The following is a 17,891-nucleotide window of genomic DNA, read 5'->3' on the forward strand; positions in this document are numbered from 1 at the left end:
ACCAATTGAAAATATTTTCTGATTTTTCTATCAAATAATATCATGTAAAAACTAGGTTGCGGCCCGTGCTACTGTTTTCAGCGGCATTTTGGCCCGCGGGGCATTTGGTTTTGTAATGTTTATGTGATTGTGAAAATTCCAATTGTCGAAAATCTGCTCAAATCCCTTGTAAAATTATCATAATTCCTAATAAGAGTCAAAAATTGATGACTTCAAGACAAACATAAGTGCCGTTAGAGTCAAACATTGATGCGCACTGTCAAACATTGATGCCTTAGAGCCAAAATTAGGTGGCAACGGCTGTGTAATACAGTGCTGCCGATGACTCCTTTCAGTCTAAAAAGAGTTTTGTTATAGTTTAACTGTGCCCCACAAGACATTCAAATGAAAAACGGAAGATGTTTCTTTGGGTGTCCTTGTTGTGCAAGTGTAAGAAATAAAACTGAGATAACCCAGCGTGGACGTTTCAACGAACTATACCCAAGCGAAGGTCCGATGCACTGGATGGAGCCGTCATGTTACTGTTTTCTCCCCCCGCTTTAGTGTGATTGGATTCATTTAATTTAATCAAATAATTCAAATTGCCCGTAACACACAAAGCAAAGAAAAGGCTTAAACCATGTGTATGTGTGTGTGTGTGTGTGTGTTTGTGTGGAAGCTGGGTAAAATATAACAGCGGCGATAATTATTATTATCCCAGCGCCTCGCTCTGTAACACGATGCGCCCAGCCAACAGTGTCTGCCCATGCAAATGGCAAAGGCAAAACGGGACACGAGACCCAGCGCCTCGATCGTAAACGAGTGTCCCCCCCCCCCCATCACCCCGCGCACGTGTGTGTGTTGTGACAATAATGATAAGCCTGATAGTTTGCTAAATGGCCGTGCTAAAGTGGCTACATAAATTAGAGCGCAGCAGAGTGCAGCAGGAGGGGCGACGAAGCGCACGAGCCACACGCCACCGGTGCGCCCAAACTCTTCCCGGGCACGGCGATGCTGCAAAAGTGTCGCCAAGAGTTTTACGATACGACATTATTCGCAGCGGGCGGCTGCTGCTGCACAGGTGGCTTTGCTGCTGGAGCAAAACGACCCGAGCGCATATTATTACGCTTCTCGTCTCGATGCAGCTGGTGCGTATGCTTCTCTTGCGGAGACCCGTGTGTGCGCTTGCCCTCCTCTTCTCCCTTGGTGTATCCCTCTTCCTTTCTGTTCACTTTTTTTTAACGACACCAAGTGAAGGGGATGCACCAAAAGGGGAAGGGACAGAGCGATCGAAGCTTGGGGGGGAAATCCCACTCACATTGGCTCGTTAAGCCGGGGATTAATTCACCTTCGGCCCTTGCAGGTTGCGTTTTGCGATGCAGCGACGAAACGAATCGGAATGAAAGGAAGAGAGCGAGAGAGAGATCGCTCTTAATCGAATCGTTGAAGTATCGATAATGCTACCATCGGATCGGTTTCGGTGTAATTATAAGCAAAGCGTAATGGCAGCGAAGGAGCGGTACACGGGTGGTGAATCCCGTTACCACCAATGCACTGGTGTGTGTGTGTGTGTGTGCTGCAATCATCTCCCCCGCAAGTGGAGGGATGTGATGCATCCACGGGGTTGCCCTGGTACTGGTCCTACTGTGGGGCGAGTAATTCGCCGCGACCGTCTCGGGCAATAAAATCTGGCAGCAATTTAATTAAAGATTAAATAAAATCCCACGCCCGGTTTTTTGTTTTTTTTTTTTGGTTTTGCCTCATCTTTTTATTCCCTGCCTTGGCTTGCCATTAAGCATCCGCCGAGGACGCAATGAGGTGTAACTGTTGTTTAACGAGCGATTTTTTATTAATTAAGCTAATATAGATAAACCATATACACCAACTTATCCTCCTCGTCCTTCCTTTCCCATCCCTTCCGCGTGCTGCACAGTGCAACAAATCACCCGCGCGCGCGCGCGCAAAGCTTCAATAAAGCGGTGAAGCTGGAGAAAACAAGTCGTTCGATGGGATGGAAACTGATCGTTTCGTACGGCAAACGAGCTCGTGTGCCCGGTTTGGAAAGGATGTATGTAAATAATAAGGCAGTATGCTTGTTTAAGGCAGCTTTTTCTTTACCACCAAACAATACAATCTTGATTTAAAACCGTGCACGAGTATTGAGAAGGAAAGAAAAAAAAATATTTTAAGCGGGTTTGTCGCTTTTCGCCAATCGGCCGTGATTCCGGTGGTATTGTAATGCCGTATGTTTTCAATTATCGCCTTGTCCCCGGATGTGTCCCGAAGGAGAATTAAATTTAGTTCCGCTTTTCGGTCTCCGGGCTCGAAGGTATAAATTCGGATGCACATTAAACCAAGAAAGCAAAAAAAAAAAAAAACATATCACCACGATCAAACGAAGCGGCACTTCACACCGATGCGGGGTTTGAACTTATCGGAAAGAAGTGAGAAAAGAAGCGACACAAAAAAACCCCCCTCCCACCACCGACGGGGGACGAGACGCACACGACGGGGGCTGCACGGGGCAGAACAAGATAAATGCCGACGCCAAGCGACGAACCCGTTCAATTTATGTTAATAACAACTTTGTTATACAAATTACCATTTCATTAAACACTACGGCGGCACATACACACACACAGAGGTAGGGGTGCACTGCCTCCTTATTTCATGTTTTGTTCCGCTGCTCGTACTGGTGCTTCATCTTCATTCCTTTCCTCCAGCGAGGTAATTTGGAGGGAATCCGATTTGTCACCTGATGGTGTCTGGCGTGTGTGTGTGTGTGTGTGTGTGTGTGTAACGCTGTGCTTACAGCCACAAAGCTGCTGTTGGAACGATCATTTTCTCTTTTTTTTTGTGTTGTGCAGCCAATATTCCTTCCAGTCTCTTACCATGTGCTTTGTTCGGTGCGATTTTTTTTTTCTGCTGTTCTTCCCCACTTCCCACTCCGATCACACACTTCGACTGGCGAATTCGAGAACAGCAGCAGCGCGTGTATCCTTCTGCACAGGTGCACCCCGCTTTCGGTGAAGATTGCAGCAGCGGTGCAACGCGCAGCGCAACACAGGAGGGTCCCCTCTTATACTGTCAGGAGTGTAAAAAAGTTGCGTGCGCTTTTTTGTTGTTGCGAAAATGGAAGCTTTGCTGTGACAATTTGGTAATACATTCAGTTTTAAACGTCTTTTCTGCCTTTTCGTCAGGTTGGCTGTATGACCAATATCCATGCAACGGACTAGATTGGTTTTTATCTTACTGTAAATAGAGACGTGCTGGTCAGCCTGATCATGTTCCATCGACTGAAACAGACATTAATCCAAAGGATCAGTGTCTGGGATATACACCGGAGTAGATAAAACTTCCAATTTCAGTGTATTTTAGAATTTTTTTAAGGATGCCGTAGGATCATTTCCTCAAAAGTGAAATTACTGGGTTCGTCGCTTGTTGACTAATTCCCATATTTCCACCTTTCGGATGGTACAGCTTGTTTTTAAGCGATGGGAAATTACTTGCAACTATACTTCTGTCAAATACAGAACGATTCTTCATATTTTCCATACTTAGTGAAGCAGAGCTTTCCGCAAAAAAAAAACCCCTTTTTTGGCAAAAGTTATGATGGTCACTAGTAGTGGAAGGGAAATTCCAAAGATGAAGCTTCAAAATGGCTGTGTTTTTTTGGTTTTGTTTTTTCATTCCATCAAAGATAAATAAATTAGAAAGCACACGAACTTTTTCAAAGTCCCAATGTATGACGATAGTGTATGGTGTGAGGAGGTTGTGGGAGCCTCCATATATATATTTTTTTTACATCATCCCCTTTTAATACAAGCCTACCCCTTCCCCCCGCCGGGTGATGCAAAGAAATGGAATAATTATAGACATTTATTATCAATTTGGTGTACATTAACTGCAACACCTTGGCTGCTTGGCTGTTCCCTTTCCCAGTGTGCGCTGGCAAACCGTTGCTGTGTCCCACTCGTTGCCACCTCATTTAGAAATGGTGTCCCTTGCCCCCCCCCCTCCCTCCCTCCCCTTCCCGGGTGTGTGCGGCGGCGCATCTTAGCATCTTCATTTTGTTGCTGCCGCGCTTTTGTTGCCACTTTGTGCACTCCGTGCCTTGTCAATTCGTTCGCCTTACAAGGGCACCACGCAGGCAAAAGGGGATGGCATGCATGTGCGTTGTCTTTTTGTGTGCATGTGTGTGTGTGTGCGTGTGTATCGCGGAGGGGGATGCCCGGATCGATACGGGCGAGAAAAGCGCAGGAGCAGCGAGCGCATCAACCTTTCATTACTGCAATCTCTCGCTGTGCGCCACTTTGTGAGATTCCCTTTTTTCTGTGTGTTGATTTGCTGTTCTCTCGTTGTGGCTTTTTTTTATGTGTGATGTGTGTGCATTCGTCATTCATCAAATCCGTTCCACAAAACAAAACAACGCAATGGTGTGTGTTTGTGTTTGTGTGGAGGCCCGTACAGGCGCTCCTTCGTCTCGTTTTCGTCACGCGCGGGGATTGATGAATCATGCGATTTTTCTCTGCTGCGCGCGCGGTCTCTTGTGGAAAAGAAAAATCGATTTCGCTCAACACCGAGAGGAACCCCTCGACAAATGCATTAAAGGCTGTGTTTTGTTTCCCTTTTCGGCGCTGGCTGCTGCACCTTTCCCACACCGTTCTTATTAGTTGATAGTTATTATTTTTTTGTTTTGCTTTCTTTTTCTTCTCTTCCACTCCGGCTGGCAACACGCGCAATATCCTGCGCAGTGCAGTGAAAACACGAAATAAAACACACTTACAGAACAACTAAATTAATGGACGCCGGGATATTTAGGGTTAGGGCGGATTTATGTACATTTGTGTTGTGTGTGCGCGCCCGTGGTTGAGTAATGTGCATCAATAACGCGGCTTTTTTTTTTGACGTTTGAAGTTGTGTTTTCTTTAAAGCTCTTTTTTTGTTGCTGGTGCACTGCTACTGGCTACGCTGTCTTGTTGGTTTAATTTTCATTTCGTCCTGCGGTCCATTCAGAAGGGCAGTGAGTTGTGTAATTTAGGTGTCTGGGTGGAGGCCCGCCTGTAATTTTTTGTTGTTGTTGTTGGCGCTTTCGGGGTGCTAATGCTTTTTATATTCTGCTCCCTTTTTGGCGCGCAAATCAAATCGGATGACGAATGCACCTTTCTGCGCAGGCAGAGGGACGGTTTAGGTGGGAAAGTGTTTTTATTTTGTTTAATTTTTCGTGAAACGCTACAAAGCGGCGGTGGTGGTTAAATTGGTTTTTTTTTTGTGCTGTATTTATTTTTCAAACGGAAATGTGTCACCCTCTCGCCTTTGCTGCCTACCTGCACCCCGTTTTACCCTCTCCACCTGAAATAGGGTGGAGGGGGGGGGGGGTCCATTCCCACGGAAACACTGCACCCGGAATTACTTTTACTCCAATCATCGCTGAACGGTCGCTTTGAAATTTGCAACATTTAACAAAAGAACTGCAAAGCCGTAAGCGACGAACCTTTTTGTTTTTTTTTTGTTCTTCACTTTATATCTTTGTCCCGATTGGATTACTTCTTACGTCCTTTCTGGGGGTGCGTGTGTGTGCGGTGCAGGGTGAGACGAAGGGTGGGAAAGCGTAACAAATCGAAAGGAAGGGCATGTGTAAAGATTGACGTGGGAAAGTGAGGAGTCTCTCTTTTCAATTACGTTGCGATGGTAAAATAACAACAATAAAAAAAGAAAAGAAAATCCTCCAACCGAAGCAGAGATTGAACATGGCGTTGAATGAATTGGATTCGCTAACGCTGATGCATTGATCTTCCATTAGTGCGAGGGGGGTAGTGTTCCCTTCGAATGCATTTTATACCGTCTGCAGAGATCCCTGACCTTGCTGGTCTGGTGTGTATGTGTGTGTATGTGTGTGTGTGTGGTCAGCAAAGGCGCGGGCGCATGAATGAATATTTTCGATTCTCTCCAGCTGAATGCGCGATTTCGGTACGCTTATTAGTAAGCGTACGCTCCAACGAGCCCGACTGCTAGCTCTCACTTTCTCGTACTTCGTTTTGGGGATTGGCAAAAAAAAAAAAATAAAAATGAAACTGTGTGCAGATGACCATAAAACAGAGATGTCAAACTGACGGGGCCTGTGCGATGCGTTTTGGTGTGGTCCGCGACCGCTTGAGCTTTATTTTTCATTTCTGTTTCTGTTTGGAAGAGATTTTCAACAACCTCAAACAAAAAGACATGGAAAAATTAACAACATAAGTGGTACAGGCAGCCCTTGACCGACCTCGGTTGTAGTGCCAAAAAATAAGAAGAAGATCAGGTCGCGGACCACTCTTTCGGCATGATTGCAGCGTAGAACATTAAACTTCTGCAAAACGTTTAGAAATCATAGCTGTCAGTACTCTCTGGATCGCACCACGACCCCCCGATCGGACTGCGTCGGAGTCGTCCAGAGTAGGAGTCATCTAGAGACGGAGTCGTCCGGCGTCTGCTAGAGTTTGCTGGAGTCGAAGTCGTCCGGAGTAGGAGTCGTCCGAAGTCGCCCGAAGTCATCCGGAACTGTCCGGGATCATTCGGAGTCGTCGAACTCCAACTCCGGACGACTCTAAACGACTACTCTGGATTACTCTGGGCGATTTCGAACGACTCCGAATAATGCTGAAATTCTCGAAGTTGGATCGGAGTCGACTGCTAGTTTTTGCTAACTTAACCCATCACTAGTACAAACACGTGTTAAGGCCTAAGGGACATTGGCCGTACTCGCCAGTGTGAATTCGATTTTCACTAGCGCATCTGGCGGCGGTTGACCGGAAGCGTTTTGCCAAACAATTCGGAGCCGCTTCAAAAAATATGTTATTTTTCTATGTTTTTTTACATAAATTGGACGAGAAAACTTTTGTAATTGATAGATAAATATGTTGTGCAAATATTTCATCAATTTTCGCATCAAAACACGGTAAAAAAACGACTTAAATTTGAGATCCGGTACGACCACTCCCTCGATGACCTTCGAAAAAAGCTTCGGTCAGCCGCCGCCGCCGATTTAAAACTTTCCAAGATGCAGCGCCAAGGTCACTAGACTAGACCAGTAGTCTACTACTGATGGGCTTATGGCTCTGATTTTAGGACGCCATAATCAATGGGGATTTCTATGAAGCTAGGCAGAAAGGGATTAACGGTTACTAAGGACTTGAAGTGCACTCCCACCGACTGTCGAATGAAGATTTGTCTAAGCACACTGGACAAACCGACCCGCAGTGCTTAATGGACGTTAGACAGCATCAAAAGTAAAATATAACAAAAAAATTAAATCCTATGACCAATGGAAAATAATCTGCTACAAATGTCCAGCACTAATACGATTTTTAGATTATATTAAATTTATTTTACATCTTTTTTTATCCCAATATCAAACGAAAGGAGCTGCTAAACTAAGAATGATGTCGAATGAGTTCGACATCGCTGGCTTATAAAAAAAACAGCTCGCCCTCGTCCAAAGCCATTCTGTATCGTAGAATTGTAAGCAAGAAAGCAAATGAGAAGGAACCGCCGTAAGCGGACGTGAGGATTCGACAACTCACACCACACCCGCGGACACCTGATTTGAGGTGCAACTTAACTCCAAGCGCTTCTTTTTTTTAAAGTTCTCCTTTTTCTTTTTTTCTTTTTGAAAAGTGGCCGTTGTGCGAAAAACTATGCTACATTGGCTGCGCCGGTCCCGGTTGCGCGCCCCGCGATGAAGATACATGTGATTACATTTATTATTTCCCTCCGTGTCTCCACGCGTTCCTCCCGCAGCGGCTGTTGTTTGGTGAGGTCGCGGCCACATTTGATCCGCGATCCATTCATGGGAGAGGGGGGGAACCTGTCAAAGGATGTAGCCAGCTGGATGTCTTGCTTTTGTGTGCTGCCTTGCACTGTTGCACAGCTACCTGCTACTGCTGCTGCCCCGTACATACGATGCTGTGCAGTTCTATGCTAATCCGCGCACGAGATTGGCACTATAACAACCACAGACACACACACGGCGCAAAACATCACAAAGCGGCACCACTGCAGCCAACAGCTAGTGGGGAGGTCAACAATGAAGGCTCTTTGTGGTTAGAGAGAGAGAGAGTTCCGCCTCGCCCTGATCCTTGTGAAAGTAGCTGCTTTTATAAACCCCTGGCCCGGCGCTGCCTTCAACACCGGTAGTCGGCGTCCCCCCGACGGTGGCTGAGGTTCGTCGCTTACAATCTTGGCGCTTGTTTTTTTTTGTTTCTTCTTTCTTGCTTTCTGTCCTGCTTGTTTCGATTTTTCCACCCCGCGTTCCCACACAGGTTGAGTGCGGTTCCGCGCATTCGTCCTGCAGCGGGGGCAGTAGTGTGTGTGTGTGTGTGTATGGTGTAGCTGCGATTGAAAATTATCTACCATGATGAGTTGAAAAAAGGGCGATCGTAATTATCATCATCATCTGGTGGAATCTTTCCCTCACCCCCAAATGCATTCGACGCTCAGGACTGATTTATGCTTTTCCTCTCCACCTGCCCTCCACGTCTCCCGCCGCCATCTCCGGGATTGTAAAAGCCCGCCCGGTGGGAAATGCGCCCCTTATGCCGCCTTTTAATCGCGCGCTGTCCTTTCAATATATGCGCGACGTCATGTTGTGTGCGCGCCACTGCGGTAATGATGGCGTGTGTAGCTTCATTTCTTTTTCTTTTCGTCCTTTTGTTGTTGTTGTTGTTGCAAGAAGAAATGCAACACTTTCCCGCTCCCTTCAGGTGTACAGGTGGTGGAAATTAATATCCATTTGTACCCCTTTTTCCTGCTGCATGAGTTTTGAGGAGTTTTTTTTCTCTCTCTCTCTCTCTCAAGAATTAATCCAATGCTTTTTTGTTGCTGCGTAGATAAGCGCTTCTGCGAGATGATCGATGAAAACCAAAAAAAAACCATTATTGCACAAACGAGAATGGGATGCATCGACGAAAAAAAAAACAACCCCTTAATTTGTTGCACTTGCTAAAATTGCTTCGAAAGAAGCGCAAGGTTTCAAGCGACGAACCCCCCCATTTCAAAGGGAAGTTACTACAACCGGGCTGCTGGGGAGCGTGTGAAACTGCAGAAAAGCTGCCTGTGTGCGCACGCATATAAAACTATTCTCTCCATTCTTTACCGAGCCCCACAGGTCAAAGCGCAAACACATTCCTTCCGCAAACGCGCTGAAAAGGCAGTGCGCTACCTATTTCTCCCCCCTTTTTTATATTTATCGCGCGTCACACAAATTATCTAAAAGGCATATAACATCCCGAATGAAGCTATTCAATTTTGTTGTGGTGGTGGTCCTTACCGAAACAGAAGGAACGAAATGTTTTTGTTGCGCAGTGGCAACCCTAACGGGTAAGCAATTTAAATGTGGCAAGCAATTTAAAATTATGTGCAACGCGTGAAAAATGCAATTTTGTGTGCCGTTGCTGCTGCTGCTGCTGCTCGCAATTCCTGGTAGAAACGACTGGTGGGTCACCATCCCATCCCCCCACCGAAAGCTTTCGCGGAAAGCAGCACCACCCAATCCAATCAACCATATCCACCCAGCGCCCTTATGTGCAACGGCTTCCGAAATGATGATTAGCTCGCGTTCGCGCGGCCCTTGCCCGACCGCGTGTAAGCTGTGGGGCACGGCCTTTTTGCACACTCAATAACAACAACGCCAACAACACACACATCCACACATCCCAAAAGCCGCGCGCGGAGGTTCGTCGCCTACGCGCTCTCTCCCGCTCAGGTGGTCAGGCTCCCTTCCTGCTTTTGCTCTGCGGGGGGTGTTCGTTAAATGATTTTCTACTGCTGTTGCTGATGCGTATTTTCTTAAAGCCCCAAAGCGAGAATAATGTTTTTTGTTTTTTTTTTTTTGCAAATTGATGATGCAGCGTGTGTGTGTGTGATGTGTGATGAGTATGATGGGGGAACTCGGTTCGGTTTGGAAGAAGCGTGTCCCGAGCATCTTTGCCCCGTCATAAAACACTCGAGCCACGGAGATGAAATGTGTGTTACTGGCTGGCAGCAGCAACAGCGTTTGGAAAGCGTTTAAGTGATGCACCTCTACGCGCGTGTGTGTGTGTGTGGGGGGTTTTTTTTTCTTCATGCTGAATATTAAATTATTTAACAATTTTACGAGACACATCTCTCGCACCGCTATGCTTTATTTTCTACTGCTACTCCCTCCCGCGGCAGAGATGCTGCTGCTGCGAGATACCTCAACTCATCTGCTTATACTTCCCTTCTTGCCCACCGCCCCCCCGCCCCCCCCCCCCACATCTCCCATTTGTTGGTACAAAAATTTACGGCCACTAAAAGCAAAAATCGAAACGATCGTTCTCCGTTCTCTCCGAGCCCGCTCGGACTTTTACGATCATCACGCGCACCGGGGAAAGGGGTGGGGAGGGGGGAACGCTGGGGGAGAAAGGGAGGCGGGAGAGGAGGATAGTAAAAATAAACCCTCCCGGTGTAACACATTGCGACTTTTGCTTTTTTTGCCGTGTTACCGCGTCTACGCGCGCGGCTGGCTGGCCCGCGGCGGCTGGTGGCTGTTGTCCGGCTGCGCTGTGTTGTTGTGTGCTCTCTGTTGTTGCCCGGCCGTGATGCAACTGGCCGAGCTTGTTCTGAGGCAAAGCAAACACGGGCAGAACAATGCGTCAGACCCGTTGTAGCGGTGTGGCCTTCGCGCCCCGCGAGACGAAAAGCTCATTTAGCGCGGGGCGAACTTTATGATAATTTTCAAATTTAAATTAGCGTTGGCATCGACACCGTAATTACTTCATAAATAAATACATGTGCGCTCGTGTGTGTGTGTGTGTGACTTGTTTGCTAGTCTCCCCCTTCCCCCTTGTGTGTTGTGGTAGGGCAGTAAATCCTTGTCCGTTGTGTGGTGCACCTTTTTGGTGCCTATGGGTCTCCTCCTTGGTGTGGTCCTTTTATTGTTTTGTTTTTCTTATTTTTTTTAAATATATGACCCACTCGGGATTGCAGTTTTTGTTTTTGACATATGCAGGCGCTACTGGGTTGTTGTTGTCTGTACCCGCAAGGATGGAAGGATTTTAATGGGCACGTTTTTCGCCCTCTCTCACTATGTATCTCTCTCTCTCTTGCCGTCGTTGCAGCAAAAAGACTTTTATAAAAGAAGTTTGCCACGGCACGAACCGGCTCAAACGGTGGCCAACATTGAAACGCACAGCACAAGCGTGAGTGTGCGTTTGCTTTTTGCCGGGGTTACCACGTGCGCACCAGAAAGGCAAAATGTGTTAGTGTGTGTTTGTGTGTGTGAATCCGATCGTTCGAGTGCAAAAAAAAGCCGGTGCGAAAGGTTGAATCGATCGAGCAGATTGCAATCCGGGTTCGTCGCTTATTGCACTTGTTAGGTTGTTAAAGTAATCATCGCCTTAATTTAGAAATAGGTTATAATAAAACATTATTCCGGTGTTCCCTTCGTTTTCATCGAGCATAGTTGTGTGTTACCCTAAATTTCTTCTGGTTATGGGCCCAGGAACGCCATCGAAGTACACAATAGTGTAAGTGAGTGAATCGTGTTTACCCAGAATATACCGGACTCTATTATTTTTGATTGGTTTCGTAGATTCTGCCTACGAATTCCAACGGTGGCGGGAGAGGTGGAAGCAGAGGAACAGTACCGAATACAGCAACGGTACTTATTCAGGAAGTGGAAAGCTAACAAACAACCGTTTGGCGACGCTGACTGGGGAAACGCTGTTGATATCGCGTCGTTCCATTGCAGGATTTGTGTTCCACTTCTGTGATGGATCTGTCCAGCCTGGAGCTATAAACGGGCAACCTATTCTGTTGCATTATCCACAACAGAGGCTGAATATATGGCGCTATCGAATACCTACTTAGGACGCAACTCGGTGGCGTGTTTTTCACAAATATTTAAGGCATCGTGCGAAAACAATTGGAGAAGAAGGCGCCGTAACAGCGTTAAACGGCTTTGAAGGCATTTTAAGGCCTTGTTCGGGTTAGAAGGCGAATAAAAAATTCAACCGAAACTTTCACGGCTCAAACGGGTTTGACATCTTTGAAATCTTTCAAATTTTGAATTGCACGAGAATAACAGATCGGGATTACCGCCATCCTAATTTGTTTATAGATCGATTTTGCCTCCTCACAAATCTTAGTGCTAAATAGTGCATTGGCAACGCTTTTGGTTCCGACGCGAAAAAGAGGGTGTTCAAATCCTGATTTTTGTGAGAACTTTTTTTCTTCTTTTTGTATTTGAAGAAAATATTTAAAACAAAAACAAAAATTAAGAAAAAAAGACATAATTATAAAAAATAACAAAAAGCCGGAACATAAAATTAGAAATTAAAATCCCGGTTATGTTCATTGAATTGACGCAAACAAATTAGCCACGGGTCGTTAATGCCAAATGCTGTATTGCGGAAAGGTATTGCAAGAGCAGTCCGATTGTCAGGATGGGTGAAATATTTATCTCATTTTACCTTTTATGGGAGCTATCGAAATGAGTTTGATATACTATTAGCACCTTTCAACGTTCTTGTATTTAAGAACTGAATAATGCAGACAATGTTTGATAAAGTGAAATGGCTCAGCCATCACTGGACATCACTACAACACAGCAGTGCCGTGCTGAAGACGCGCTTGTAAGGTTTTCATTTTACAAACAGAAAATTTCAAATTCAAGACGAAATGTTTCATTGAAATGCATCAAAGGCATTTAATTACTGTTAAAAGCACTGCTAATCGCCTTGAATTTGCTAGCGGGGAGATCTCATTACCACAATCTGCAATCAGCACTTCAGAAGGCGGACGTTTTCACTAAACCAATTTCTGCGTGTCGCTTTACGGAAGCTGTGTTAAGCAGTGTAGCAGTTTTCTAATTCAAGGTTACGTTTGATTGTCAAAGTAATGATTGATCGAAGTAAACCTTGATTCACAAATAACCTATAATAAAACACTATTCCGTGTTCCCATCGTTCAACAAGAGTAGCTGCATTTCCCTTAGCTCCTTTTAGTACCTTTGCAATAAGATTAGCATTATCGTGTGTTGATTAATCTTGCCATCCTGTGTGCCAAACAAGTGACGGTTAATTTGTCTTCCGAAAGGCCATTGCCGATGACAATCGAAAGCATCCCGTTAGCTCCGTTCAAGTGCGCCCTGCCCCTGCAAGTGCTGCAAGTGATGGATGTGGCTGCGCGATCGCTTGCCGCAACATAGTTTCATACTCACATCGAGCGGGCTGTTTAGCGTTTAGATAGAAAGAGTGAAAGAGAGTGATAAATGATGGCTAATTGTAATTTGTTTTGTTTTTTTTTTTCTTTTCACTTTTCCTCCCCTTCCAGGTTGTACTCTCGGCCTGCTCCTCCTACTTCCAGACGCTGTTTCTCGACCATCCGGCCCGGCACCCGATCGTCATACTGAAGGACGTTCGCTTTGCCGAGCTGCGCACGCTGATCGAATTCATGTACAAGGGCGAGGTAAATGTCGAATACTGTCAGCTTTCGGCACTGCTAAAGACGGCAAAATCGCTCAAGGTAAGGCTCGCGCGGGCGCTGGCGCCTGCGAACGCTCTACTGGTGCACATGACTCATTCCATTTCCCCCTTTCCTCCCCTCTCCCCACTCTTTCCATCCAACACACAGGTCAAAGGACTGACGGAGATGACAAATCAGAGCAGCCCGCTGACGGAACCGAAGCTAGAGCCGGAGCGACTCCGACCCCACAGCAGCCATGGTGCGGGCGGTGGCGTCGGCGCGACCGGCGGCAGCAACAGTGGCAGCGGGAGCGGCGGCACCACCCTGGCCGCCTCGGAAGCGATCCTGCCGACCAACCTCTCCACGACGCTCCCGACGGCAACGCTCGCGGGCGGCGGTGGCGGCCCGTATCTCACCTCAACGACCACCACCGCCACGCCGGGCGCTGCGTCGACGACGGTCAGCACCACCGCCACGACTGCTACGACCACCGGCAGCAGTAGCAGCACCACCACTACTACTACTACTTCGAGCGAACCGGACGGTGCCGACAGACCGGCAGCGGCGGAGCAGCAGCAGCAACATCACCAGCAACACTCGCAACAGCATCACTACACGACGCAACAGCAACGTTTGAGTTCCTCCGGCATTGGCAGTGCCAGCGTCACCTCGGCAAGCTCCCTCAGCAGCAGCAGCAGCAGCAGCAGCAGTGGCACGGCCACCGCCGGCAACGTCACCGATCTGTCCACCACGCACGGGAAGGACGCGGCAATGGTGTGCGAAGCGGACGCGTCGACAGCCGCCGCCCCGAGCGCCACCACGACCACTACGCCCCTCTCGCTGCTCACCCGGAAGCATCGCGACGCGCCGATCGACATCGCAACCGCCACCACAGCCTTATCCTCAGCGAGTGCCGCCGCCGTAACGTCGTCGGCCGCACAGCTGCACGGTGGTGGCGGTGGTGCCGTCGGCAGCAAGGGCTCGAGTTCCTCCTTCACCTCGGTCGCTGCACTTAGCAGCAGTAGTACCAGCAGCAGCAGCACCACCACCACCGTCATCCAGCGGCCGGCGTCGGGCGATGGCATTCTCTCTTCCCAGCTGGCCGCGTCGGCAGTCAGCAGCGACGGCAGACGTAGCGCCACACCCCTGCACGACGAGCCGCCCAGCCGGGAGGAGGAAGAGCCCGAGGAGATGGAGCAGGAGGTAAACTATCGCCATCCGCAGGATGCGCGGACTACACCGACAATCGGCGCCGCGCTAGACGACGAACGTGACACTACTACAACCGCCACCGCCACCACCACCACCACCACCACCACGGTCAGCGATAAGGCAGACGCGCACCAAAGTGCTCACCAGGAGCGGGGAGCAAGGATAGGGACGGCGTCGCCCCCGGCCGGCAGCGGGGGCGATACGGACGAGTGCGCCGCAAGCGACGAACCCGCCGCCGCAGGCGACCCAGTAACCGCGTGCTGCTCCACCTCGATCGCGGAGCGGCAGCCATCGCCCGCACCGGCCGCCCTGATCCCCGACAGCAGCCTATCGCGCAGCAGCCCGCTCGGCGAGCTGGTGGACGAGGTGCGGCGGCCGGCAAGCAGTGCCGCTGCTGCGGCCGCCGCCGCCGCCGCTGCCGCCCTGATGGCAACCGATCTGCGCACGGACACAGACCATCATCACGCGATGCTGCTGCGGGACGTGACGATGGGAACCGCCGACTACGACGATGAGGAGGAAGAGGAGGAGGAGGACGAGGACGAGGGGGAGGACGTGGACGATGGGGCAGCGGAGATGCTGCTGGCAGCGGCCGCCGTCGCACAGGTAACGTCGGGCGGTTTTCCCCATTCCCCATTGTCCTCTGTTTAACTTGTTTTTCTTCTTTTTTTTGCTTTCTTCTAACCAAGGTTGCTCGGGAGGCACGCGATGAAGGGACGGACGCCATCGTGATCGGCACCAGCGAGGAGAGTGCGGAGCAGCGGCGTCGACGCGGACGCCGCCCGCTGACGGCAAGCGACGAACCGGAGGAGGAAGCGAACGAGGAGCAGCAACACCGCCATCGGTCCAGACGCACCGGACCGGACGACGAGACGACGCTGGGCCCGGAGGAGGTGGAGGACGACGATGACGATGACGACGATGACGACGATGACGAGGACGACGAGGGCGGCGGCCCGCACGATCTGCACATTGGCAGTGCGGGCAGCACGGGCAGCGGCGGCAGCGGCGGCGGTGGTGGTACACTGCTCGGCCGGCACCACCACCACCACCACCATCACCAGCATCTGCTGCAGCTGTCCGCCCACCATCACCACCACCATCATTCGCACCAGCAGCTCCAGCAGCAGCTGCACCAGCACCATCAGCAGCAGCTGGCGGCCGCGGAGCTGCTGCGGACGGCCGAGCAGCAGCAGCGGGTGCGCCAGCAGCAGCAGCACCAGTCCCGTCGCCGCCGCTCGTCCGAGGACGGTCCGGCCCGGCCAAGTGGCACCACCACAAACAACAACAATAACAGCAGCAGCGCCACCTACAACAACAACTCCGACGACGAGTATCAGCCACCGATGAAGATCAAAAACGAAGTCGGTAAGTGTGTGTTGGAGAGGCGAAAGATAATTGTGTGTGTGTGTATGTTTTGATGCAATCGTTAATACCTTCCCCACACCCTCCCTTCCCTTCGTTGCAGACTTTTCAGCGTTCGCCGGTCTGAACATGACGATCAATGCGGCGGCAAGCGCCAACGCCAACCTGTCCGCCGCACTGAACGCGGCGTCGGCCGGTCCGGGCCCGATCCTGCTCGCAACCGATCTGCGGCCGGCATCGCGCGGCGGCAGCACCACCACCACAACCACCTCGGCCGAGGCCGCCGCCCAGAGCGGGAACAACGGCAGCAAGAACGGCGAGCAGCAGCAGCAGCGCGAGCGTGGTTCGCCCCAGCACCAGCATCTGCAGCACCATCACCATCAGCGGGCGGCGGCGGCCACCGCAGCCGCGCTGGCCGTCTTTAACGCGAGCGGCCTCTCCAGCCCCCTGGCCGAACCGATCGCGGGACCGTCCGGCATCATGGGCCCGGTCCAGCAAGTGCCTCTGGTAAGCGCCCGACCCGTATGCAAACTGCATCGCGCAATGCAGAAGGGTTTTTTTACAGGGTTGCTCCAAGTCGCATTCAAATGTGCACATACATTATTCGCCGCCTTCAAGCTGGTTTTCAACACCTTCGTACACCGTTTTCCGGGTCAGTTTCTAATGTGAACGGCATTGTTCAGCAATCGCAGAAGGGTTTTATCAACAGCCCAGCTGTCACAAATAATGACAGATGTTGAAAGAACATCTTGCATGTTTTTAATAATGCTGTGCACATTAGTGTTGGGTTTCATGTGTCTTTCGTTTTGATGCATTTGAATGAATCTTCAGTGATGAGTGATTCGAATCTCGAATCGACTCTTCAAGGATTCATTAATCTGTAAAGATTCGTGAATCTCCAAGAATTCATTGGTCTCGAACGATTTATGAATCTTCAACGATTCATGAATCTATAAGATTCGTTATTTCATTAAAATTCATATATCTCCATTCATAAATCTTAAGAGATGTATGAATATTGAATATAGAGGATATTGAATTTGCGTGATCCCACCTAATATGCCCGTTGTGGATCCAAGGCTCGCATGGACCGTCTCCCCGTAGCAAAACAAACTATCCGGCTGCGTAGTATTTGCCAAGAAGTCTCGAAAGCCTGTATAGGCTGGCATGATCACGTAGGTTGTTATACCAAGAAGAAGAAGAAGAACTAAAGCTCTAGCTTAATGAATCCTTGGAGATTTATGAATCCCTTGAAATGCGGATTGATTCGTGAATCTTTCGAGATTCGTGAATCTTTGGAGAGTCATAAATCTTTGGAGATTCATGCATCTTTGCAACCGAGATTCAGATTCATTGAATCATTTCTAAGATTCATTCAGATTCATGAATTCAGATTCATTTAGATTCATTCAGATTCATGCATGAATCCTTAGTGATTCGTGAAACTTTGGAGATTAATGAATCTTAGGAGAGTCATTCATCTTTGGAGATTCATGAGTCCTAGATTGCCACCGAGATTCAGATTTATTGAGTCATTTCTAAGATTCACTCCGATTCACGAATCTGATTCAGATTTGACAACTGAGTCGGAAAACAGTGTAATGAAATTTCAATTTGTACACATGATTTTCAACATATTATCAAGAACTGTCAAACTCAATCCAGCTTGTGATGTGTTGAAAATCATGCAGAAGAAATCAACAATTACGATGATGGAAATGAAATATCAGATGAAATGAGATTATAAATGAAAGCAAGTGGTGAATAACAATGTTTACATTCGAAACTGACTTGGAAACTGCTGGATTTGTTCCATAGTTTCGTGACTCTAATCTCGCTCTTTCTACATCTCTCTCCCTCTCTCTCTCTCT

General features: G+C 48.8%; 1 protein-coding gene across 3 annotated transcripts in view; it reads left to right on the forward strand.

Annotated features, from left to right (window-relative positions):
* The window catches only part of LOC120961086 (homeotic protein female sterile-like), a 159,736-nt gene that overhangs the window by 110,547 nt on the left and 31,298 nt on the right, over window positions 1-17,891 (forward strand). For all 3 annotated transcript variants that reach the window (XM_049605335.1, XM_049605334.1, XM_049605340.1), the window contains 4 exons: window positions 13,312-13,503; window positions 13,612-15,261; window positions 15,345-16,023; window positions 16,124-16,527. In XM_049605335.1, the coding sequence (XP_049461292.1) occupies window positions 13,312-13,503; window positions 13,612-15,261; window positions 15,345-16,023; window positions 16,124-16,527 (2,925 nt within the window). The remainder of the gene's footprint in view (window positions 1-13,311; window positions 13,504-13,611; window positions 15,262-15,344; window positions 16,024-16,123; window positions 16,528-17,891) is intronic.

Source organism: Anopheles coluzzii, chromosome X (assembly GCF_943734685.1).
Source record: "Anopheles coluzzii chromosome X, AcolN3, whole genome shotgun sequence".
NCBI classification, from domain to species: domain Eukaryota; kingdom Metazoa; phylum Arthropoda; class Insecta; order Diptera; family Culicidae; genus Anopheles; species Anopheles coluzzii.